Source organism: Corythoichthys intestinalis, chromosome 1 (assembly GCF_030265065.1).
Source record: "Corythoichthys intestinalis isolate RoL2023-P3 chromosome 1, ASM3026506v1, whole genome shotgun sequence".
Taxonomy (NCBI): domain Eukaryota; kingdom Metazoa; phylum Chordata; class Actinopteri; order Syngnathiformes; family Syngnathidae; genus Corythoichthys; species Corythoichthys intestinalis.
In genome coordinates this window covers 60,935,238-60,962,762 of record NC_080395.1, presented here as the reverse complement: position 1 = coordinate 60,962,762, position 27,525 = coordinate 60,935,238, and the positions used below count along the sequence as shown (strand labels likewise).

The following is a 27,525-nucleotide window of genomic DNA, read 5'->3' as shown; positions in this document are numbered from 1 at the left end:
ATGTGTCTCTCATCTTTCTAGCAGATGCCTTAAGGTTTTGAGCCAAAATGTCTGTGTTTGGAGCTTTTCAAAGAATTATTCCCCTTAGCTAACACCCTACTTTCAGCTCAGGGAAAGAAAAGGCTCTACAGCAGTTTTCATTAGGTCATATAACATTTCCCCCGTATGCTCTTTGTAAGAGAAATTCTTATTGAGACATTGCTCATAGGCTAGTTTGTCCGCAGATAAAGTTCATCACCACTCTGAATTTTTGTGAGTTTTAATATTAACATTCACTGTATTGATCTGGGAAAGATTTTACAAAGAACATTGTGTATATTTCAACCTGGGTTTCCAACAGGTATGTGTGATTTCTTATCCACTGAACAATGTATGCATAATTTATCCTAGTTGTTTTGTGACTATAGCTGCCATTTTCTTCCAATTTGAACAGTTTTCATTTGATTGTGCTAATGTTTTCTGTCATTGCTTCTTTCATGCAGTGTTCACTAACATGTGGAGGAGGAGTACAACGGCGTACTGTTACCTGCTCCAGAAACACTGGGGTGGACTGCGACATACATAACAAGCCTGACAGTATTAGTATTTGTTCAATCCAGGAGTGTCCACGGGTTTTGGATAATTTTGGTGATTTTGACTGGTCTGGAAGTGGATGGACAAGCAAAGACTTGTTTAATGAAATTAAATCCATACCTGTGGCCAAACCATCTCAAAAGTACAGTCCCACCAAAGTGCAAGCAAAAATGAATGATCCAAATAACTTGAATGATATTTTCGAAGACTTTCATTATCACAATAAGATAGAAAGTGAAGAAAATGTTCTTCAAGTGGATGATTTTTACTACGACTACAACTTTATCAACTTTCATGAAGACTTATCAAATGAGAGTGGTGAAATAGATTCAGGGAACAGTCAAATGAAAGATGTTGTGCTAGACAAAGAGCCAACTGGCAGTGTGGAGAACGCCAGTAATTCTTCGAGGCTTTCAAAATCACAGAGCACTGACAAAGATAACCTGAAGGACATTGCAACCCCTGCAAAAGAAGAATCCACTGAAAAGAAATCTGTAAATTTTGACGCCGACCTTATTGAGGATTACCTTCTGCCTGTGTCCAGCACTAAGTCACCAGCGCATTCATCGGGAAAACATGGATACCATGATCCCCTGCTGTCTGAAAAAAATAAGACAAGAGCTTCTCTGGATGACACTATCGGGGAGCCTGCACAAAGTGAAAATGTAGGACAAGATGAAGAGACTGACCACAATTTCACACAGGAGGAAAGTCACACTGAGGAAATCACAGTAAATCCATCACATGCTGCTTCAATGGCTGGAATTCAAGCTGAAGATGAGTTACAGTCGCAAAACTACACCACACGAGTGATCTCTGCTCTTGAGGCTTTAAGCACCAAGGTGCCAAGAACTGGAGGAGATCAAATACAGTCAGAATTATATCTTACCCAAATTATTAATGAATCTGCATTTTCACCTGACCTTAGACTGGAAAACCTGCATCTGACTCATCTCAATACAGACATGGTTCCATTTAAAGATATTTCCACAATGTCTGACAATGGTGTCAGTATGACATCCCTACCTCCCTCTGAGAGGTTTTCTCCTCTCCTTTCTCCGGATCTTCTCATGTCAGGTAATCAAAATACCCCAGCTGACACTAGCTTGTCTGCTGGAACTCAAACCCGGCCACCTACAAACCAGCCTCCTCAAAGTGATTTCCAGCCAGCAACAACAAAACAGACTCCAGCCAAAGATTCTACAGATTCTTCTTTAGATTTGTCATCATTTCCATTTAGTAACTATGACTATAATCAAATCCGAATTCGCCTGACCATGAGATCTGGTATTGCGATTGAGCCCGACTCTACATATGTGACCCCATTGTTGAAGACCTTAGCCACTCCTCAGCCTATCACCCCACAAAAAATAACCACTAATGTCTCGCCAACCAAGCTTTCATATCTTTGGCCACTGCCTCTGAAAATTTCAGAACAAACACCAGCTGGCACTCAAGTCGCAGCGGTTTGGGTAACTGGAAACTGGAGCGAAGTGAGTGTTCATCAATTACGCCCAACCTTTTCTTGCACCTGTTTGCTGTAATATGGTACTGTATCTGGGCAGTGTTCCACAAGTTGTGGTCTGGGTGCCATCTGGAGGACTTTGGCCTGCAGTACTGGCTCAGAGTCTGATTGCGACCAAGCAAACAGGCCCACACCTGCCCAGCGGTGTTACCTGCGCCCCTGTTCCATGTGGAAAGTTGGTGAATGGACTAAGGTGAGATGGGCCTTATTTTGATATACCATTTATTTGTCTGTCTTCCTTTGGGATCTTGAATTTTTACTGCTGACATTGTAAATTGTGTTATATTAAGTTTTGGTGACATAGTTTTTGAATAATAGTTGCAAAAAAATAGTCCAAAAAAAAATCACTTACTATACAGGGAGTCTTCCAGTTAAGAACGAGTTCCGTTCCTACGCTAGCAACTTAACCTGGATTTCCTCGTAAGTTGGATTTCACTGTTAAAGTCAAAATTTACTTCAAATACTTTTTATAAAATAAGTAAAATACATTACAAAATACAGTGTATCGCAAAAGTGAGTACACCCCTCACATTTCTGCAGATATTTAGGTATATCTTTTCATGGGACAACACTGACAAAATGACACTTTGACACAATGAAAAGTAGTTTGTGTGCAGCTCATATAGTAGAGTTCATTTATTTTCCCCTCAGAATAACTCAAAATATAGCCATTAATATCTAAACCCCTGGCAAAAAAAAGTACACCCCATAGAAACTACGTACATCCCTAAATGTCCAAATTGAATACTGCTTGTCATTTTCCCTCCAAAATGTCATGTGACTCGTTACAGGAGTGCTGTCAGCATTGCTGCAGAGGTTGAAGGGATGGGGGGTCGGCCTGTTAGTGCTCAGAGCATACGCCGCACTCTATATCAAATTGGTGTGCATGGCTGTCACCCTAGGAGGAAGCCTCTTCTGAAGACGGTACACAAGAAAGCCCGCCCGTCTCATCAGACCATAGGACATGGTTCCAGTAATCCATGTGCATGTCTTCAGCAAACTGTTTGCACATCCATGTGCATGTCTTCAGCAAACTGTTTGCACATCCATGTGCATGTCTTCAGCAAACCTTTTGCACATGGATTACTGGAACCATGTCCTATGGTCTGATGAGACGGGCGGGCTTTCTTGTGTACCGTCTTCAGAAGAGGCTTCCTCCTAGGGGGACAGCCATGCACACCAATTTGATGTAGAGTGCGGCGTATGGTCTGAGCACTAACAGGACGACCCCCCCACCTCTTACTCAATTTGGACATTTAGGGACGTACGTATTTACTAAGGGGTGTACTCACTTTTGTTGCCAGGGGTTTAGATATTAATGGCTGTATTTTTAGTTATTTTGAGGGGAAAATAAAATAACTATTATATAAGCTGCACACAGACTACTTTTAATTGTGTCAAAGTGTCATTTTGTCAATGTTGTCCCATGAAAAGATATACTTAAATATCTGCAGAAATGCGAGTGGTGTACTCACTTTTGTGATACATTGTAAAAGAGAGGTGTCATTTATATCATCACAAATGTTATGAAAATATTTTATAAAAGTTGAAAAGTTACCTAGTGTTGCTTTAATTATTTGGGAATAATATATAGTTGCAAAGAGACTATTAATGAACCATGTAATTTAATGCCTCCGACAGGGAGGATGTTTTGATCATTAACAAGAATATATAAAAGAAACAAAACTAATTACCATTAACTGAAGAATGATAGTCATTCTGGGTAGGCCGCTGACAGGTGGTAATAAATCACAGGGTTTCAATATCTTATCACATTACCGTTGTATGACATTTCTATGGCTAAATACGACATACAAATTCATTTTCATCGGGTGTCAGCCGATGGTCTAAAAAAATGCTCTTATTCTTAAATACAGTATGCTTAAATACAGTCTGCCCAAGAAAAGATAAATAAGATAAAGATAAATATCTGCAGAAATGCGAGGGGTGTACTCACTTTTGTGATAGACTGTATAAAAATAAGATACTGTACTTAACATTATTACTGAGAGGGGGATAGCGAGAGTTTTTCATGCTTTATTTGCAACCGAAAGCATGGAACACGACAACTCTTTCCGTAGCCGATATCAACGAAACAAAAATGAAATCAACTCGCCGGCTCCCCAACCTCTCCCTCTCTCACTCCAGTCAGACATGCGGTGCATTTAGGGACAGTCAAAAAATGCAACACTAGACACATCAACATTGCAACGTGAAGCATACATGCAACCCGATTTAGTAGATGTCCTTATTTTCACGTAACGTGAACCGTAAGTTGTTTGGTTTGGTTGACTTTGACTGTTGGTGACGTAAGGTCTGTGTGAACACAAAACTGCGTTTGGCGACGTGCAAGGCGTTTTAAAGCGTGATGGTTTAACTTTGGACTGAATGCAGCATATACAAATATTTACTGATGTTCGTCGGTGTCTCTTCTTTCATTTTATGATGTTAAGCTTTGTTTCACTGGTAACTGCTTTTCGTTTGGCTGGATGTTGAAGACCCAGCTTTCTATGGGGCCATAATGTGAAAAAAGAGGGCAAAAATGCGAAGATACTCCTGAGGCACAAACACAGACAAGCACTATGCACTTGCTAAGCAGAAACACTTGTGCTGGGGACTAAATGGTGAATGAGGCACAGGCGTCGTAAAATCGAGGTGTCAAAGGTCAAAGACATTGTAACCTCCCTCTAGCCACAATGTTGTTAAGTATGCCGTTCTTAAGACTGAAGCTGTTGTTCCTGCTTGCTGTTTGCCAGCTGCATATTTTACACCTTGTTTTGACTTTACAAATGTTGTGAGGTACTAGTCCAAGACCATTGATCAATATTTTCTGCATGTTTAATAAATTATCCAAATGGATAATCCATCTACTCGGAACCAGGAGGGGGCTTTAATGTAACTTTCGTCAACTGGAGCTTATTCTTGCATAATTTATCTGTTGGTGTTTATATATTTATTGGGATTCTTTATCGCTTAAGGCACTGCCAGAGGTTTCTTTCATTGGTATTTATACAAATGCAATGGAATATTTAATAGCCCCACAAAATATGTGGACTCCTAGGGTGAAGAAACCCTTAAAAACTGTGTGTCTTTTTACAGTGCTCTAGGAAATGTGGAGGCGGTGTTAAATCCCGAGAAGTCCAGTGTTTCGACATGCGCGATAATAGATCCCTGCGACCTTTCCACTGTCGAGCAATGTCCTCCAGGCCGCAAAGCCAAATGCCCTGTCACCCTCAGCCATGTCTCGACTGGTACACGTCTTCCTGGGGACAGGTGACTAACGAAGCACTTAAAATGGGACTATTTGCTCTTGTTGCATTATCTACTCTGTCTGCCTTAAAGGGGGGTTTTATAACATAGAATGTTTCTGACAGCATGCCATCACATCACTTTTAAGTCTTCTTGACATCTTGTGATCTCATTTATTGCCTGAAAGAGCCTCACATCGTTTTTCCCATCATTTTATTCAGATGGTAAGCTGAAAAAGCAGACCTTGCTTTTCTTCAAACTAATAAAAAGGTTCTAATAGAAACTCTTTGTAGGTGTTTCTGAAGGCCACCATTCACTTTTCGCCTTGTATCGCATCCACGTAATTGCATAGATTCATTTTGCAATTCCACGTGCATGATGGGAAATACCAAATATGTAATATTAACCCTATATAGCCATATGTATCACATTTGACACTTAGAATTTCATGATTTTGAGACTAATTCAGAATTTTGAAATGTCTTTCTCAAAAATATTGATGGATGCAAATCAACACATGTATCTGCAAGTTCCATTAGAACAAAAAAACAGGATTTAGCTAGGGTTACAGATATTAGAGCGATTATTACACCTTTTGATTTTTTTTTTTTTTTTTTTTTTTTTAACAAATTTGAAAAATACCTTATTAAGACCTTATTTTTCAAATTATAAGATTCTCCGACAATTGCTTAATGTTGCAGTCCTTTAACTGAGGACACATGTTTTAAGCTCACAAGTACATGATCTGCATACACAAGACTGAGTTTTGTGCGAACCAAAGTTTGTTTTGGTATGAATTCAATTTTATGTTTTGTTATTACATTATTTTCTGTGCTTACTTTGACATTTTGACTTACAACAACGTACAACCAGACATGTGAAACTCCCTTCACTCGCTCTCGCGAGTCCACCTAAGACGTAGGTTTGCATAGGGACGGTAGGGACGTAACACTACCAACTTTTCAAGATGCTCAAATTGCAACCTTATTTGCATTATACAACCCCTAGAAAAAAGTATGGAACCACCAGTTTCGGACGAGCACTCAGACATTTTATCAAGTAGAACAAACTCAGATAAAAAGCTTGAAAAAAATAATGAATTAATTAAAAAAAGAAATGAATAAAAAACATTGTGGTGGTCAGTAAATGCTACTTTTATAGAGCAAGTGCAGGGAAATATATATGGAATCTAAATGGAAAATATGGAATTATGAAAAACAAATAAATAATAATAACAATCAAAACACATCTCTAGTATTTAGTAGCACCAACTCTGGCTTTATGACAGTTGCAGTCTCTGAGGCATGGACTTGATGAGTATTCTTCATCAATTTGGTGCCAGCGCTCTTTTATAACAGTTGCCAGATCATCCTTGTAGGTCAAAGCCTTGCTGTGGACCAATTTTTTCAATTTCCACCACAGGTTTTCAATAGGGACACGGACAGGACAAACGCCAATGGTGCTGCCAACCAATAGGGTTGAGATCTGGGTTATTTTCAGGCCGTGACATTGACTGGATGAGTCTTTCTCCAAGGAATGCTTTAACAGTTTTAGCTCTGTGGCATGATGCATTGTCATCTTGAAAAATGACAAACATATTTCCAATTGATGTCTCACTGGAACAGCACCAAACCAAAGTTCCAGCATCATCACCTTGTCCAATGCAGATTCCTAACTCTTGACAAGGTTAAGTATTTTCAGCATCATCACCTTGTCCAATGCAGATTCCTAACTCTTGACAAGGTGATGATGTTAGAACTTTGGTTTGGTGCTGTTCCAGTGAGATTTACAAAGATGACTGCCTGAACAAAATATCAAAATTCCCTTAATCCTTGATGATATGGGGCTGCATGTCAGGCAAAGGCACTGGGAAGAAGGATGTGGTTAAATCTTTAATGAATGCTGGTTTACATTAAAATTTTAGACAGCTTACTTTTCCCTTCAATTGAAAATATGTTTATTTTCCAAGATGACAATACATCATGCCACAGAGCCAAAACTGTTAAAGCATTCCTTGGAGAAAGACTCATGCAGTCAATGTCATGGCCTGCAAATAGCCCAGATCTCAACCCTATTGAAAACCTCTGGTGGAAATTAAAAAAGTCATCAGCAAGGCTCCGACCTGCAAGGATGATCTGGCAACTGCAATCAAAGAGAGTTGGCACCAAATTGATGAATACTGTTTGTCACTCATCAAGTCCATGCCTCAGAGACTGCAAGCTCTCATAAAAGCCAGAGTTGGTGCTACTAAATACTAGAGATGTGTTGTGATTGTTATTTCTTTGTTTGTTTCTCATGATTCCATATTTTTTCCTCAGAATGAAGTGATTCCATATACGTATATTCCCCTGCACTTGATCTATTAAGGTAACATTTACTGACCACCACAAAGTTTTTTATTAATTTCTTTTAGTGTTTCTGAATGATAAAGAGTTGCACTTTTGAAGTAATTCATTTTTTTTTTTTTTTTTTTCAAGCTTTTTATCCGAGTTTGTTGTACATAATAAAATGTCTGAGGGTGTGCTCGTCCAAGACTGGTGATTCCATACTTTTTGCTAGGGGTTCAAATTCAATTGTAGTAGGTAATGGCCTTCAATTGCCAGCTAATGTTTGTCCAGCATACTAGTAGATGACTTTTGACTCCTAACATTCAGAAATGACAGATATAGCAAAGTTTTGTATTATAGTAGGCAATCACGCTCAATTGCCATCTCATATAGTAATCGGAATGAGAAAAAGTGTTTTCTTTGGTTTTAGTTTAAAGGTTTTGTTAATTAATGATTTCTTTTTGTCCATTTTATGTCTCTTACTTTACCAGAAAGACAGATATGGTGAAGATTTGAGCTTAAGAAATAGTAGCCTTCCATTACCTGCTACTAAAGAGCTCGGGATGAGACAAGGTGTTTCTGTTGAATTTAAGTACATTTTTTGTCAGGGTTAATTTGTGGACATTCCTTAACACAGACTGTAGGCAAAGCACAGCATCTAATGCTGTTTTTTGTAAATGAATTTGGAGAGACAACATATCTAGCTGCAATCTTTTGACAAATAGTTTCCATTATTGTCCTACACTATTACTATTGTGATAAAGTTGCATATGTACTGTTGCTCCAAAGCAGTTTACAAGCATGTAAGACAAGGCGAGCATCGAACACTTAGAAAAGGTTTCCAGGTTCAACTGTTCACAGCCACTTTTTATGACTGGAGTAGTCAGCTAATCAGAATTTGCTCTGCATGCTGGCCCTTGATTGGTTGAGAATAGTGGCAATTGTTTAACAATGAAGTGAATCGGGGAAGCTACTGAAGTAAGTTACACATGCAGGAGCAAGCCTTGTTGTATGCAAGTGAGAAGGGTAGAGTGAGCGGAGAAATTATCATTTTACACAAAACACATTCTTGTGCACACAGAACACGTACTGTACTTGTCTGCTTAAAACAATTTTTTGTTGTCGGTATTTAATATTACATATATAGTATTTCCCAAAATGCATTGTGGCACAAATCTAACACCATGTTGGTATGCGTTTGTTGTGATAAGTGCTCAGAGGTGTGTGGAGGTGGAGAACAGCAACGTCTTGTAACGTGCCCGGAGGAAGAACTTTGTGACACTGACCTTCGGCCCACCAACATCCGGCCCTGCAATACTCAGCCTTGTGCTCAGTGGCTCACTGGATCTTGGGAACAGGTAGACTCTGTTGAAACATGCTCAACATATGGTAGCAATATTGGCATTATCACCTGCACTGTATGCTTCTCCAATTGTCTTAATTTTTTATGTGAAAAAAAAACAAAAAACAACAGGTTGTTCCTCCTAGGAACAACATAAAATATATGAGTTTGTAATACGATAATATAATATACATTGATCCCTCGTTTTTCGCGGTTAATGGGAACCAGAACCCGCCACGATAAATGAAAAACCGCGAAGTAGCGCCCCCCACACATTTGTGTGTGTGTGTGGGGGGGTGTGTGTGTGTTCAATGTATTTATTCAGATTTAGCATTGAAAAGAGCTACATAGAAGACATGCGTTTTTTCAATTTTTTCCCCAAACTATAATAATAAGTTTTAAAAAAAACAAAAAAAGTTTTATGTATATACAGTATATTTTAATGGTTTTTAAGCTCTTCAAATGTAACAATTATGATAATGTTACTGTCCCACCGAATTACATTTTAAACAAGAAAAAAGTAGAAAAATGCTTGTCTGTATTAAATGCTTCATTGAGTGAATCCACTTAGATCCGCTCAAGCTGCTTGCTTAGACACAATGAGTTTCCAAAGCAACTGTTTAACAAGCTAAATGGTGATTGACGCATGCTGCACTTTGAAGTTTCGGCTTCCAAGCATCTATGGCAAGATTAAACCTTAAGTCTGTCAATTATCGTTAATTTTAATATGCAACTCCAGTGCACTGCCAGACCAAGAAAAGCAGTAGGAGGGAGAGGGAGACTATGTGCTTGGATCGGGACAGCTCATCTGGATTTATTATTTTATTTTATTTTTTGATTTAAATTTTTTTTGTTAAATTGCAATGGACTGAGCACACGAAATTTGAAGCACAAAGTAGTGATAGATCAATGTAATATAGTAATATATTAAATCAAATTTATTCATATAGCCCTTTACAAAGACCCAAGGTGGTCCTCAAAGTGTTTTACAACAAAGACAAAGTTCATGATAGATAAAAGGCAAAATATTATACAATAAAATTTAGAGAAAAGAAAAAAAACAATGCATCATGCTAAAAGTCAATACAGCAAATAAAACAATAAAACAGATCAAATCCAAACACGTTAAAACCCTTAAGAAATACAGTAACATATTACATTACAATAACATATAATTGAAGGCCTCATTTGCAAAGAATAAACGCAGAGCATTTGCAAAGAATAAACGCAGAGGTAAAGCATTTGTTTTTGTTTTTTTGCGGCGTTTTTTTTTTTTTTTTTTTAATGTCCACCAGATTTCGATATTTATATTTTGAGGCATGACTCATACCCAGCATTGTGACTGCTTCCCCAATCACTGCTCCTTTTGTCACCTCCCCACATGACTCCTTATACGAGGGCTCACACAAAGGACTATTCATATTCATCTTACTCCTTGAGTCACATGAGTCACATAATCAGAGCCTAAACTACTGCTGAGATTCTTATGTTGTCAGAATGAACAAAAATGTGAATACATTCCATGAATGTGACGTGAGATTGTGCACAGAAACTGTGAAATGTTTGCAGTATTCTGCTTCGGGTTATGGGCAGGTTGGAACCTAAGAATCATATACAGCAGAACAGTGACTCCAAATTCTCCTGACTGTGTGGCAGCAGTCCCAATTTCAGTTTTGTAAGCAGTGCTGACTATCAATATACCCAAACAACTTTGTGATAAAACTTTTGAAAAACAGTATTTTAGTAAGGCATAACCACAATAGCATCAAGACTATACTCACAAATTTGATCCCTTGTATCTATAATGAACATAGTCGTTTATGTTTTGTTTGTTTGTGCCACATGTCAAGTCCATCCACATCCTCCACCAAACTCCACAGTGTCTTAATTGGATACAGCAAACATTGAAATAGATTGACTGCCATAGTTAAACAGCACGTAGTTATGCTAATGTAGGAAATCTGAAATTCTTTTTCTCCCCTAGAGCTGGATCCAAACTGTCGCTTATGACTAGCACAAAACATGTCAACGAAACTGCAAGAAAGGCATCACACCATTATTTATAAATGAGTTAATTATCACTTTCTGCAATCATTTGAGGGCATTACGTATCAGGAATGAGTGACAATTTTTCCCTTTAGTGTTCAGCATCCTGTGGCGGTGGAGTGCAGCAGCGACTCATCAAGTGTGTTAACACAAAGGCTGAGACGGAAGAGGAGGTGGACCAAACTCAATGTAGCCATGAGGTGCAACCGGGAAGCACGCAGAAGTGCAATTTGGAAGAGTGTCACACACCACCTTCTGGTATGACAATGATCTCAATTATATACACGACACACACTTATAAGATTTAGTTAACTCGTGTTCATTAATACGTTGCATTATTTCATTTCGTAGTGCCATTTAGTGTAAATTCCAGGCTTTTTTAAAAATGAATTTCCATAACTTCAAGAGGCTACTTCATGTATGATAATGTGCAAGGTATATACAGTGTTGGCCAAAAGTATTGGCACCCCTGCAATTCTGTCAGATAATGCTCAATTTCTCCCAGAAAATGATTGCAATTACAAATGCTTTGGTAGTAATATCTTCATTGATTTTGCTTGCAGTGAAAAAAACACAATGGGGAAAAAGTTCAATCAAAATCATTTTACACAAAACTCCAAAAATGGTCCGGACAAAAGTATTGGCACCCTTTGAAAAATCATGTGACGCTTCTCTAATTTGTGTAATTAACAGCACCCTTTACACCTGTGGCACATAACAGGTGGTGCCAATAACTAAATCACACTTGCAGCCAGTTAATATTGATTAAAGTTGACTCAACCTTTGTCCTGTGTCCTTGTGTGTACTACATTGAGCATGGAGAAAAGAGAGAAGACCAAAGAACTGTCTGAGGACTTGAGAAGCAAAATTGTGAGGAAGCCTGTGCAATCTCAAAGCTACAAGTCCATCTCCAAAGACCTGAATGTTCCTTTGTCTACCGTGCGCAGTGTCATCAATAAGTGTAAAGCCCATGGCACTGTGGCTAACCTCCCTAGATGTCGACGGAAAAGAAAAATTGACAAGATATTTCAACGAAAGATTGTGCGGATGATGGATAAAGAACCTCGACTAACATCCAAACAAGTTCAAGCTGTCCTGCAGTCCAGAGCTTTTTGGGAAAAGGCATCAACGTAGATTTTACAGGGAAAAAAAACAAGGCCTTCAAAGAAAAGACACGTTCACAACAGTCAAACATGGCGGAGGTTCCCTGATGTTTTGGGTGTGCATGGCATTATGAAGTCTGAAGACTACCAACAAATTTTGCAGCGTAACGTAGGGCCCAGTGTGAGAAAGCTGGGTCTCCATCAGAGATCATGGGTCTTCCAGCAGGAAAATGACCCAAAACACACTTCAAAAAGCACTAGACAATGGTTTGAGAGAAAGCACTGGAGAGCGGCCAGCAATGAGTCCAGACCTGAATCCCATAGAAGACCTGTGGAGAGATCTGAAAATGGCAGTTTGGAGAAGGCAACCTTCAAATCTCAGAGATCTGGAGCAGTTGGCCAAAGAAGAATGGTCTCAAATTCCAGGAGAGCATTGTAAGAAACTCATTAATGGATACCGGAAGCGGTTATTTGCAGTGATTTTGTCTAAAGGTTGTGCTACCAAGTATTAGGCTGAGGGTGCCAATACTAATGTCCGGCTGAGTTTTGTGTAAAATGATAACGATTTTTTTTTTTCATTCTCTTTTGTGTTTTTTCATTGCAAGCAAAATAAATGAAGATATTACTACCAAAACATTTGTAATTACAATCATTTTCTGGAAGAAATTTAGCATTATCTGACAGAACTGCAGGTGTGCCAATACTTTTGCCCAGCACTGTACAGTATAGTATAGCAGTGGTTGCTCCTCGGGCCCTAATTGTTGACAATATCTAATGTAAATGTTTTTTCTTTAACTTCATTATCCTTTGAAATTTGACCATTGCCATTAATAAGGGTTATGTTGGTTTGAACTAGGATGAATCAACAGTGGACCTAAATAATGACTGGACGCCATGGCTCACTTTCCCCAACCCAGAGGTTGTGATTTCGATTCCCTCGCCCTAGTGATCATGTCAAAGTGCCCTTGAGCAAGATATTGAAGCCCACGTTGCTTCTGATGCTGTAACTGAACATGGAAATAGTCTCAAAGCGCTTTGAGTACCTTGAAGGTAGAAAAGCGCTATACAGGTGTAAGCCCATGCCCATTAGGTGTTTTTAACTACAATCAATGAACAAAAACCTAGATTTTTTTTTTTTACAATATAAAAACAAAACTAGTAAAGAACAGTTGCTTCAATCAAAATGTATGGAGCTAGAACAATCTGATAATGAGGGCACACATTTTCGATGTACACACATCTGACACGAAACACACGCACTGTGGGATTTAGAAACACATCTGACACGTAATACACATTTTCAATGCTCACTGTTGGGAATCATTCATACCTTAAAATATTACGCAATAATTACCTGACTCCGTTTTAGTGTTATATAAGTTTTACCTTATCACCAAACACTCTTCCAACAATTACGCGTATTCGTTCTGAAAAGAAAGGCGTCAGGAAGCCGGCATTTTCACACACGAGTGGATTTATTCCTAACAAGGAAATCTAATACAGCACTTGGGTCTCAGGTCCCTCAGTACAGCCTCGTACTCCCCTGTGTCTATCAGGAGAAGCACACACCCCGAGTTGCTCAAGAATGATTCATACTACACAATATGCAAATACATGTTCCTATCGACTATTGATTGGCTATGTGATACCTGCAGTTACTCTTAGCTTGCTCTGATTGGTTTAAATTCCCCTGCAGGATGGCGGGGTCTTCTCTCTTTATCTCCGGGGGCTCCCTCTCAGTATGTGGGACAGCCGGGTTGTTTTCCCGCCTTTTGAGACAAAAGGGAGCGTCTGCCCCCCTTGTTGTGGTTAACTGTGGGCTTGTTCTGCAAGTCCTGTAATTGTGCCTTCACACACATCTGTTATGTTATTTCCTGACACTTGTAGGAATGCCTCTGCCATTACATTTGACTGTTGATTAAAGTTATGCATGGTAAAACACTGTTTTCTCTTATTTTGAAATTACTTTACCTTCATTCCCTCTCATGACCTCAGACCACTGAGGTCATCATCACATTTTCCACATTGATTAATGAGTGCATGAATATTTGATCGTAAATCACCACAACAAAAGGATATATTGATTGAAAAGATCCATATTGTCTTCTTCAGACACCCATGTCCCGAAGGGGCACATCCACGTTGTCATCCTCCTTTTCCAAGTCCTTCTCAGTCACATGTGTTTTTTCCCCTTTGAGCGGTTGAGTGGTTCAAGGAACACCATTTGTTTGAAGCAACATCTGTTCTGTAAACTTTATCCCCAGGGGAGGTCATGAGTGGCCAGCTCATCACCCCCCCCCTTCCACTTTGGTATGTGACTTGTGACCTTTTTCCCCAGGCAAAAGAGTAGAGCAGGACAACTTACTCATGTAAATCAATATAAAACATCAAACTTCATGGGTTACAATTTAATAAAACCCCTAGCTAAAATAAATGCAATTCCCTTTTCCTTCCTAATATTTCCCTAACATTTCCCCCCTGTTTATTAAATTTAAAACACAGTCAAAGGAAAAAATGGAAACCAAACTCTCATTATACGCTGTTTTTCCCTTTTTTTTCTTTTCTTTCTTTCTTCATTTTCCTATAAATGTATGTACATAGCACTATCTAGAACTCTTGACAATGCGTTTCGGTTAATCCTTCATAAACCATTAGTTTATCTGTTAGCATTTACACACAAGTAGTTACATCATCGCTAATAGAACCTTTAGTGTATGTTGGGTGTGTGTAGGTGCACCAGTCTGTCTTTTCTTCGGGTGCAGTGTTATCCTCAACGACGTCTAGGAGGTCTAGTAGGGTGCCGGGCGCTGGGCCATAAGAACACCTTGTTGTCTAACGTAGCGGGGTTGTGGTCAGGTGCCCGTTGCTCTGATGCGTAAAAACACTGAGCCGTGAACACCTATTCTTTAACCACAACACCCGTTGTCGTCACTGCTATGCAAGAGAAGACCTGCGTCTAGTTGACTGCTGGTAGTTGCTTTCCCATTTCGGACAGCCCTTGTAGGGGCCTTCCCAACGCGGCTGGACCAGGGGCCTTCTTCTGATTACTTTGATGGAGACTTGGCCCCCTGGAGTGACAGGCTGTGGTCTTTCGTAGGAGCGGACAGACTGCCAGCAGAGCGGAAAACCCTTCCGCCGCTGTTGATGACTTTAGGTGAGGTCGGGACATTAGGAATCAGGGCCTGGTGGACTGGCGTCGCTAGGTCCTTCTGGCAACCGGAAAAGCTTGTACTGGGACTGACGAATTCACCCAGTGCCTCCGGAGACTTTCACTGCAGTCGGGCTGACGCCAACCATCTCTTAAGGACCGTCCCAGCGTTCACTGTCCCACCTGGCACACTGCAACACTTTCAGGAACACCAAGTCTCCGACCCGCACCTTGAGAGTCTATGGATCGGAACATTCTGGCAGATCATTGTTGTCTCGAACTTGTCTTAGATCAAACTGTTTCTTTATGTGAGCTGGAATGCTGCCAGAACCTTTAACAGGTCCTGGAGTTAAACCTGGAAGTCTAAAAGGTGGCAAAGTCTTTCCTTCTGCATCAGTCTGTTACTAATTTGTCCTTTTGTCTTTTCCAATAGTCCGGCAGACTGGGGTCTGTACATGCAATAACTGTTTTTTCGTCCTCATGTGCGTTACGAAAAATCTTTACTAATCTAGAAAATATATCTATTATCACCAAGCAATATCTTTTCCCCAATGCTCTATTTAACTCAATGTAATCCATGTGCAATGTATGAAATAGTTCAGTTGGTGAATTAAAAAAAACAAACATCTCAAGTATGAATTGAATTAAAAAAAATTTCAAGTATGAATTAAATTACAGCCATTGGGCCACAATTGTCATAGTGTCTATTAACTAATTATTAACCAACTCAGTCCTCCCCCTGTAGACACTTGACAATCATGTGGCTCAATTCAGCTACCCATAAGATCAATAATTTTGATAGAAACCTTTCATTGCCCATTTTTGCTTTTCTGTTTGCAATACTATGTTTTGATAGCCTTTTAAGTTTTTCATCTATTATTTTAGCTTTATTGCGTTGATTTACAACCGCTACCTTGGCTGCTTCATCTGCTAGCCTCTTACCGATTGACACGTTATCAAGCCCATTATTTTTGGCTTTCACATTTACGAATAACTAACGCATTTAGTAATTTCATTACATCCAGTAATTGTTGTAACTTGTGTTCCCGTTAGCTGACATGACGCGGATTGTTTTATTACTTGGTCTTCAACGTGCAATGTCTTTAACGCACGAATGTTCCGCTCCTGAATCTATAAGAAAAAAGGTTGGAGTATTTCCCATTAAGATTATCATCTCTGGCCTTCGTTTAAAATTCGTCATTTATGGAGAGGTACAAATCAGCCACCCCCTTAGGCAAGAACCTCTCCTCAGAGGCCTCTCCCTCGGGGGGGGGGCTCACCATCGGCATCTTCCTTAGAGAGGGCTTCCTCCGAAACCGCTCTTTCCGAGGCGCCAATGTTGCCACACGGCCTTCAGATTCTCCCCCTCGGCCTTCTGTTCCCCTCCCTTTCTTCCTCTATCTCCCACTCACATTCCTTTGCTAAATGTCCTCTTTGATGGCACAAGAGGCACCATACCTACGTTTCTCTGTTTACTTAGTTAGCTTCTATAAACTCCACGTTAAACAAATCCACAAAATCAACCAAAGGCTAGGTCAATAAATCAAGCTTATCTTGGGAGAACTGTAATCATATATCGCAAAGTTGAGAACAACGAACCCATCTCTTAAACCCCATACTATTAGTGTTACCGTTATCAAAACAGTTTACGTTCCGCAATCAACCCAAAGTTACAGTTACAATTCTCCCAGTATAATAATTTCCACTTGGCAAATGTCAATATTTGCTTATGATCAATTTTTTGTCAGCTCCCATTTTAATCAGTTAATTGAGTTTTGCAGTGGCATTACTATATCGCGCAATGTTCCACTCAAGATTACAAAAATGGAATGAATTTGTCTTTGTTTTGGAATTTCTTTAGAGCTGACAAAAATGTCTTTTCACCGTTGGGTCACTGTTGAAGATTCATCAACACGTGATCCAAAAATTACGATTCCACTACTCAATTATATACTATTCAATTAATTGTTTTTAGTCAAATTTAGTATCTCAATAGGCCTAGGGTATCTTTTGGGTAAATTTTGTAATCAATTTAAATTTCTATTTCAAATTTAAATTTTCCATATCACAGTGTGTTGTCCACATAAGTCAAAATCTGACTTTTTTACCCAGGCAAAGTTTTTCATTTGCATGGGAGAGTATTTAGGGACAACAATACTCTTTTAAAGAATTAGATCTTTTCTTATTCAAAACCCATTCAAGTCTAAATTGTTTCATGTTACTCTTACCTCTTACAGACATACCAGTTGTCATAAAGTTTTACAATTATCCAGCTTCCTTCCAGATGAACTGTGGTCATAAACTTTTATTACTGTTTACCTTCCTTTCAACTCAATTTTGCTCCCCCATACTGTTTATAGATAACACCTTGTTTTCCTTCCACACATTGTAAGGGACAGCTCCTGTGATCAAATGGACATCAGGTTACATTCGACACTTCCACTGTCTCACAAAGTGTGGATGAAATAAGCATTTTAACATTTGGTGTGCTTGCTACAGTACTTTATTTCAGTAAGAATCTGATTCTTTAGGATCAATTTACTTCACAAAATGTTTTAACTTTCTTCTTTTATTCCACTATGGCTTCTCTGCTATTCTTTAACACTTAAAACACTACCTCTTATAGCATTCAATTCAATTTGTTAATTCTGATCATGATTTCAACTAGCGCTGTTAATATAAATATACCTTTCCAATTGACATCATATAATTTATAATGGAGGATAATTCAACAGTCCAGAGGAGAACAAAGAATGTTTTTTCGTGCACTAAAAAACATCCATTTGTATTTCACTCCAGGTTGGTAGAATTATCTGCTTCCATGTGAATTTTAGAACGGTTTTTTAATCCCAATTTTTGATTTGTGATCATTATTTATACACTCCTTGTAACAACTTATTTCGCTAGTTTAAACTATTCCTGCCATTCTTAAAAAGCGGCAAGGTTTAGAATTGCTCTAACGTCTGCTAAAACTGATTTTTCATCAGCTATTAATATTTATTCATTTTGTGACATATACCAAACCGCTGCTCCTTCCTCAACAGGAGTTTGCTTAACCAACATTTGGACCTATCTTTATCTATAAGACTTGTATTGATATCTATTATCGTTCCCAAAAATTAATGGGAAGTCTTTCTGACCGTTCTTATAGTATTTTGCCATGTACTTCAAAATCTAATTTAGTCAATCTATACATTATGTCATTATGTGTGATTCCTTCTCTCTTTAAATCTGCCAATAATGACATTTCTCTATTTCTGAATCACCTTCTTCATTGTAAATTTTTATAACGTAATACTCTTTTAAATCTAGCCGAATAATTTTCTCCATCTTACTTTGAATGTTAAGAACTAGTTCAAAGATTAATACGTCAGATTACTCTACTTACTTGGAGTACATATTATTATTTGTTTCTTATTAGCTCGATACATCTAAAAGTTGGTCATTTTTTCACCTGAATTCAGAATTTACTTTCAAATAATATTATGAACAATATCTATTCTTGAATGAAGAACTTTTCTAACAATCTAATTTTCTTTTTATCAAGTATACTAGCTCTTTGCTTAAAATAAATCTGTTAAGTTTGTTTTCAAATAGCTATTTATCAACAGTTGATCTTTTCCTTTTTCAAAACATTAACTATTTTCTTTCTCTTTTAGCCATTCTCTCATTTTCTTTTAAGAGCGTTCTTATTTTGAATTTAGCTCAATAGTCTAATTTTATCTCTATTGAGATTCCATTTCAAACTTCTATCCTAAATAGTACAAAGGAAAGGCTGGAATATTCCCAGCTGCAATTACAACCTTCCCTTATAATTTGGGCAAAAACCCAGCGGATGCCGTCGAGGACCCCATGTTGCAAATAGGGGCCACCGAAGGGCCGCACTCCTCATGTTGAAAAACTTCTAGGTTTTTCCGATTTTGCACAATAAACGGTCAGCTATTCACAAACAATTCCCTCGCTTATCGACGTTCGTCTCACACGCCCCAAAATTTCCAAGCCCTACATTCTCAGCTCCTCTTTGCTCTGTGCGAAGGGCCAAACGTGTGATTTCCTCTTCTGGCTTGATTTTCAGCGTTGCCAGAGTAGACTTTTCTTGCTCTCTTCATGCTTGCTTCCTCTTCGCCTTCTCGTTCACTTTGCTCGAACCTTCTTTTTCTTTGAGTTTCCCACACGGAGAGGACTTTGAGCTCGTCCTCTATTCTTTCCTTGCACCTTATTCGCAACCTTTGACAACTTCCACGTACCAACATCTCCCATAAACAATTTATCATTTCTCAAATTCATGAATGCCTTTTGATATTTCTTTTTCTCCTTTGTAACCTTTTTCTTTTCAATTCCGCTCAACACTTGTGCTTCCAATTTCGCATAATGATCATTAATTTCACACCACACTTTACTACGTTCCATCCGATCTCCAGAACCAACACCCGAGTCTTTGTCGTCTGCCATTTTCCGTGTTAACCTTTCCGTTCCACCCGTGTGTGTCCCGACAACCAAACTGACCAGATCGTATCGCTTTTCTCAGTCACACTCACAACAGACACTCTGTTTTACGCACGAATTCGTTTATTTTAGGGTGGTGGACAAAATCAAACACCTGCGATAATTTATTTGACACGACGAAGATCGAAACGGCCGTAAGTAAATCCCAGATTTTAAACCTTACGGTGGAGTGAGTAAATCCCAGATTTTATACCTCACTACCTATTAACGAGTAAATCCCAGATTTTATACCTCGTTATTAGTACGTAACTCCCAGAGATTTTATAACGCACTAGTCCACACAATTACGTTGAATACGCAAATCCCAGATTTTAAATCGTATTTAACGGAGTAAGTAAATCCCAGATTTTACACCTTACTCTTTTATACTTCAACACTCCTCTCCTCAATAAAACAATAAAATGCAGATTTTAAAAGGATTCTGCTTACCTCTATTTCGTGGTGATCACCGAGAGGAGAAAGTGAGAAGTCTGGCTGCCTCGCGCCTCAGGTCGTCACCTGGTGTGGACATCGGGTCCCGGACCCTTTTCCTTACTTTTGGTCGTCGGTTTTCCTTTTTATTCCCTTTCTTTCATCACGTCGGGGTCACCATGGAATTGTTGGGAATCATTCATACCTTAAAATATTACGCAATAATTACCTGACTCCGTTTTAGTGTTATATAAGTTTTACCTTATCACCAAACACTCTTCCAACAATTACGCGTATTCGTTCTGAAAAGAAAGGCGTCAGGAAGCCGGCATTTTCACACACGAGTGGATTTATTCCTAACAAGGAAATCTAATACAGCACTTGGGTCTCAGGTCCCTCAGTACAGCCTCGTACTCCCCTGTGTCTATCAGGAGAAGCACACACCCCGAGTTGCTCAAGAATGATTCATACTACACAATATGCAAATACATGTTCCTATCGACTATTGATTGGCTATGTGATACCTGCAGTTACTCTTAGCTTGCTCTGATTGGTTTAAATTCCCCTGCAGGATGGCGGGGTCTTCTCTCTTTATCTCCGGGGGCTCCCTCTCAGTATGTGGGACAGCCGGGTTGTTTTCCCGCCTTTTGAGACAAAAGGGAGCGTCTGCCCCCCTTGTTGTGGTTAACTGTGGGCTTGTTCTGCAAGTCCTGTAATTGTGCCTTCACACACATCTGTTATGTTATTTCCTGACACTTGTAGGAATGCCTCTGCCATTACATTTGACTGTTGATTAAAGTTATGCATGGTAAAACACTGTTTTCTCTTATTTTGAAATTACTTTACCTTCATTACACACATCTTACAAGAAACACACAAACACATTGTGGGATTTAGAAACACATCTGATACGAAATACACACGCATTCATCAAATGTGTGTTTGTGAATCGTCTTATGTAAATTTATTAGTGCTTTTAAGTTGAAATCTGCACTCACGATTTCACACAGCTGAGAAACACACATGCATTTTTTCTAAAGAGTACCTCTGCAGCCAATCTGATGTCTCCCTCCTTCACAGCCAATCTCCCACCTTTACACTTCACATAAGACAATTCACACACGGAGGCAAGTGCATGGGTCGGAGAGGATTCATCAACTCTTTTGGAAAAAAACATAGCGGACGAACTACTAATATACAGTGGTATTTCTATTTATGAATTTAGTTAGTTCCAGGATCTGGTTTGTAAGTCAAAATGGTCTTAAGTCGAGTGGGATTTTCCTATAAGAATATATTATAATTTGATCAATTCGTTCCACAGCCCAAAAACCTACGCTAAATCCTTCATAAATACTGCAGGTACAGTTACTAATAACAATTACACATAGCAAAAAAATGAATTACAAGTACAAATCACAATAATAATAATAATAATAAATGGAAATAAAAAGCATTTTTATTGTCACCATAACTTAACAAACTGGCGAACGGAGGTCAGATGAAGCGGCAGGTGCATGTGGATATGGTGAGCCGTGTTCTGTCTTGTTTAAAAATTAGAAAAACATTAAATAAGACATGTAAAAAAAAGTACATTATGGAAAAAGAAGAAATTGAAAAAAGCTATTACCTTGTCACCTTAACTTAACGAACGGAGGTCGGAGGAAACAGCGTGTGTGTGTATGTGGGAGGGGTTTTACCGCCCAGATAGCAGACCAACATTGAATAAATGTTGATTTTCCATCAAAATCATCAGTATCGGCGACATTTAAATTTTCAACAATCAACAATGTTGAATCAGCATCGCAAATACCGATGACACCTGACAGTGATGTTGAAATGTGATGTTTTTTTTTGTTTTTTGTTTTTTTAATTTAATTTTTATTTTTAAAAATTTAATTAATTAATTGAAAAACAAATAGTTAACACTCTTTTATAGTTGATGAAATAATGATAGCAAATAGTATATAATGGAAAAGTCATCGAATTACGAATGAGCGGCCGTTATGGTCAAAAAATTGTTGTGTTCGTGGTTGAACGGGAAGATGGCGTATCACCTCAAACTCTACTGGAAACACCTCATATAAGGATAGCCATATTTCCTGGTAAGCCTGTTGCTTTTCTTCAGGGCCTTTATCAGCAATGATGTATTACTGCAGAATGAACCGTGTTTGTCATCAAAGTTATATATAAAACGGTTTGCCTGACACAATGGGACAAAGTTGCCGAAATTGTACAAATCGGTGCATTTGCTGTGATTGGCATCCAAGTGAAGACCTGCTTCTCCTGGTTGTTAGGTAAGTAGAACTTACAGTAGTTCAGGCAAACATTCTTTTTCCAATTAAAGCGCTAAAATCGGTAGCTCTGACGTAATCGAGCCTTCTCTAAATTAATTTATTGAACACCAAGACAGTACTGTCATTTTTCCATCGTCGCTAGCTAACTAGCTAGCTCTTTTCCCACATGTAGCCCCACTTTGGTTTGAGACTGGTTGAGAAACTCACCTCACTACAAAATACTAAAGTATGTTAAACTAACCCATGATACCTGCTTGAATTCCTTGATACGAAATAACTGTGAATGCCATTTTGTTTGTATTTTTTTAGATTAACTAAAAAGGCCAATGGGTCACAATATGCATTTGCTGCTGTTATGCACAAGTGGCTACGCTATGCCCCAGACCGCGTTGGTGGCAAAGTTCGCAGCAAAGCTCGTCAGACTGAGGAGGAGGCTTAAGTTTGAAATAAGTTTACTGAGCGTTAACAAAGTTTTTTATTGTTGTGATTGAATTAAAAATAATCTGAAATCCAGCCAAGTTTATATTTTTAGTATTTATCAATTTATTGTTAAATGATTTATTTCAGGGGTCCCCATGTGCCGGGCCGCGGACCGGTACCGGTCCGTGGCGCATTTGTGACCGGGCCGCAAAGAAAAAATAATTTAATAACGACCGCATTCTGGCCGAATTAACACTGTGCCCCTGCTTAACACACCAATATCTCTGTCTACTCTAGATATAATACTACGGGATAGATTACAATGTTGTCATAGAAGTCCATTGATTGGACTGCTAGCAGTACATCTTGTTTGTGTATATAATACATGTATGTGCGCTTGTCCTCGATAATAGCGTATTACTAGGCCGCAGCGCAGCACATTTGTTCCCGGAAATAATTAGCCCCCACACGAGTGAAGATAACAGGAAAACAGACGTCTTTGGAAATATTTTTACGGCGAAAAGGGCACCTGATGAGCCTACAACCTCGAACACCCACGAACTGCGAAGGAGTGGATTCGTGACCTGTTTGTGAATAAACAGAGATCGCAAATGATGGCGACCTTATTAAACGTACATTTGAGACAACAACTCTACCGAGGTTCTGGATTAAAGTCATTCTGGAATATCCTGACATCGCGACAAGAGCGTTGAAAACCTTGCTACAATTTCCAACATCGTATCTTTGTGAAGCGGGCTTCTTAATTAATGTTTAACGATAAGGTGAAGTCGTTAATGGTGAGCGCGGTGTGCAGCTGTTGTATGAAGCTTACATGGCAGGATGAATCTGAGGAGAACTTTTCTACAAGTCCTTCCATGATCAAACGTAAGTTAATATTCCTTTATTTCAAGAAAGTTTGTTGTGTTTACTTTGGAATCGCTGCATTTGCGCATTTTGCCACTATGTTTAACGTTACGAGCATGCGCAGAACCGCATCGTTGCAATTTTTGATGGGTTGCAAAATTTGTCAGAACACCGGTCCGTGAAAAAAAAGACCCAAATAACACCGGTCCGTGGTGCAAAAAAGGTTGGTGACCCCTGATTTATTTGATATGCATACATATGTATATATGTGTATATACAGTAATTTTATTGTTCATTTAATAATATTTCATTAGTCAGCCTAGCTGTTTCTTCATCTTTAAATAAAGCAGGCTTTCTAACTATAGCCATATTTGAAAGCATTAATAGCATCATGCTTAAAAATGAAGTAAAACATAGCATTGATTCAGCATTTTTCCAATATTATTAATAATCAAAATGACGTTAAGGTTTTGTAAGGATTTCAACGTTGGTACAACATTAATCGAGGGTGCAAAAGTGATGACAAATCAATGTCACGTGTCAACATTGATTCAATGATACAAGATTGACAGCGGAATGTTGATTCAACATCTTTTCAACCTTTGTCTGCTATCTGGGCATTGAGCCGCGTTGTCTAGCCAACTCACTCACATGCCTACCACGCTATATTTTTCTGTCATTTCCTTCTTAATTTCAATAGTAAGCATTACCTTTTTCCTTTTTTCACCACCTGCATTAACGTTTTTAGGACCACTGTTGATTCCTCTCACAATAAAATTTGCTGTGCATCCATCTTGCGGGAAAACAACTAAGTGCAATGCTGTCGTAAATCACCGTATTTCAAGCACGAGTCAAATTTTACGTCTGTTGTCGAAAGGATCGTATGTCGATGCGATCGTATGATGACGAGGTACAACTGTGTATTTGGCGGAAAACACTCAGGTGACTTGAAGTTCCGCTCTGAGACCCCCAATTTGGCCAAATTTCTAAATTGTCCTATATGCATGTGTGATACATCATTGGAAAGTTTAAAATCTAAATTTTCTGGGGCAACAAAAATTTTGAACAGGAGGGCATTTAAAAAAAAAAAAAATTAAACAGCAAAACCCTAATTTGAGGCAAGAGCACGCGAGAGCAGAATTAAAGACGCCACAATTTTAACGAGACATTATTGCGTACTTATCTTGTTTCGATCCAAAAACTCCATGTAGCATGAAACACCGAGTGTCAAGACACAGCTGTGAATGGCCACAGCCGGATTTTTTTATTTTATTTTATGGGTGAAACATGGTGATATAACAAGGGTCGCGATGCAGAAATTGCAGAGTATAAGGAGTGATTGAGATTTTGTTTTTCATATAGTTACCCTTTTAAACGTTATTTTTCTTTTTTTTTGTTTGGATCGATTATTTATCATCTAACATATCGGGGAAAATACGACAGTAACAAAAAAAAAATACAATAAAGCGATAGTTATGAGGTAGATATCCATAACTTTTTTAAGACGCTAATTTTATCATTGTGACGTAATTCGTTTAAAAGTTTAAAATATTCGGTAAATAATTTTTTTTAAGTCGTTTTTTTTTTTTTTTTTTTTTTTTAAATATTAGACATTAATTAATGATTCTAAGCTAAAAATGACAGACATTTCGAATGATAAATATAATTACTTACCTTCTTTTTATGGCTAGGTTGAAACAAAAGCGGTTGCACGACGTCTGTAAACGGGGGTTTTCAGGGTAAAACGGACAATGGCAGCATATAGACATATTGTTCTCTCAAACACAACAGCTCTTGGCTTAAAATACAGCAGTTTGTTTTCCAGAGGGGTGCAAGAGCAGAAACTGCTTTTTCAGCCTTGTCTGTGATTTCTGCCATATACAGTATATATACATATATATATATATATATATATTAGAGGTGTGCAAAATTTCCGATTCTTAGATTATTCGCGATTCGGCCGTGGAAGATTCGAGAACGATTCACAAACATCCAAATTCCGATTATTGAAATATGCCAAGTAAAGCAGAAGTACGACACACTCAGCACGCCGCGCGGTCTTCGGTACGCAATTAGGGACGGAGCGAGAGTAGCTAAACATCATGGTTCTCATTACCCGGCCCCTCGGGTAACGCCAATGCTCAACTCACGGCTCTAGCTCAACTCATGCCACGAGATAAAAAAAAAAAACAACAACAACGTACCTGACTGCTGCCGAAAAGCTGCTACAAGCTACATTATGTTACGGTAGATATCATTTATATAGGACTAGATGCATGTTAGTTTCGGTATCGTTACCAGCACATCTACAAAAAACTAGATGCGGGCGTTAGTAACGGCCGCCATCTTAAAGCAGTACACCTCCCTGCAAGGCTGTTGTTGCGAACCTTCCAAGCGAATCTAATTAACTTTTTATCTAATATACTCCTAAATCGGTAAAATATTGACTTGAATCTATCTTTAAAATAGTTTTAAAACTTTTACATGTTGAAAGTAGACAAAAGAGAAATTATGCAATAACAGGAGCAATTTTAACAACTTTAACGGTTGATTCACAACATTAAATTAATTGAAAGTAGTTTAAAGCTGCTGACATAGAATGGGGACTGGAGTTTTTTTATTTACTGTTATTTTTGTATATTTGTTTACTGCTATATGTTGATACTGAAATAGTAGTTTGGTTTAGCCTGAGAGGATTTTTGAACAATTTTGGAACTAATGTACAAAACAAATTTAAAAAAAAAAAAAAAAAAAAAAAGAAGGAGTGGGGTGCATCAATAATCGTTTTATAATCGAATCGGAGCCTCTGAATCGTAATCGAATCGTTAGGTGCCCAAAGATTCCCAGCCCTAATATATATGTATTAGTGATGCATGATAATACATTTTTTAACCGATATCGATAACCGATAATTTCCTGCCCCTTCCACCCGATAACCGATAATGTCACGCCGATAATTCTATTCAAATATGTATGTAAAATGTTAAAGTATACAAAGATCAAATGTTACTGTGCAAAAATGTAATTTAGTGCTATTTTTTTCCACATCAAAAGTGACCAAGTAGTCAATTCCAACGTCTAAACAATGGCAATGACATTGTGTAATGGTAAGCTTTTGGCAACAATTACTTAGAGAGTAAACACCCAAGTTGCACAAAAATGCCTTTAAAAGTAAGCCATTCCTAACATATATCACATTACTACACTGCAAAAACACCTCCTTAATACTAGCAGAATTGGACAAAACTGTTGATTGCGCACATTTGGAGGCTAAATCAAGTATGTAATTATCGGATTGCATTATCGGTTGAATTTCGTTTTATCTGGATTTTCTGTGTGACGTCATAATTGCCATTATCGGCCGATAATTATCGGTGACCGACATTATCGTGCATCTCTAATGTGTGTATGTGTATATATATATATATATATATATATATATGATATTTTCACATTTTCACCAAAGCCACTACTAGAGGAGCTGAAATGCTTTCCCAACAGGTTGTCTTTTCAGTATTTATGTTTTATGTCAACAAGCGATACAAAACCCACACCAAGATGCTTGGCATTCTTATGTCATGTTGTTGTAATCCAATAGAATGCTACAAAAGTCAATAAATACCAGAGTACAATATGGGATATTTTTTTCTGTTCACCTATTCTAAACGGCTTTGAATTTACCTCCAAATCTGTTACATCAAAACAAAAGACTGCTGA

The 27,525-nt window shown here is 38.3% G+C and overlaps 1 protein-coding gene across 3 annotated transcripts in view; it reads left to right on the top strand.

The window, feature by feature from the left end:
• The window catches only part of LOC130922998 (A disintegrin and metalloproteinase with thrombospondin motifs 7), a 136,750-nt gene that overhangs the window by 101,283 nt on the left and 7,942 nt on the right, over positions 1-27,525 (top strand). Inside the window, exons 19-24 of one of the 3 annotated variants that reach the window (XM_057848360.1) lie at positions 483-2,066; positions 2,139-2,291; positions 5,198-5,371; positions 8,886-9,032; positions 11,158-11,320; positions 13,022-13,105. In XM_057848360.1, coding sequence (XP_057704343.1) covers positions 483-2,066; positions 2,139-2,291; positions 5,198-5,371; positions 8,886-9,032; positions 11,158-11,320; positions 13,022-13,026 — 2,226 coding nt within the window. In that variant the 3' untranslated portion in view covers positions 13,027-13,105. Of the gene's footprint in view, positions 1-482; positions 2,067-2,138; positions 2,292-5,197; positions 5,372-8,885; positions 9,033-11,000; positions 11,043-11,157; positions 11,321-13,021; positions 13,106-27,525 lie in introns of those variants that run through there. The other 2 variants (XM_057848352.1, XM_057848368.1) reach the window with 2 other exon arrangements.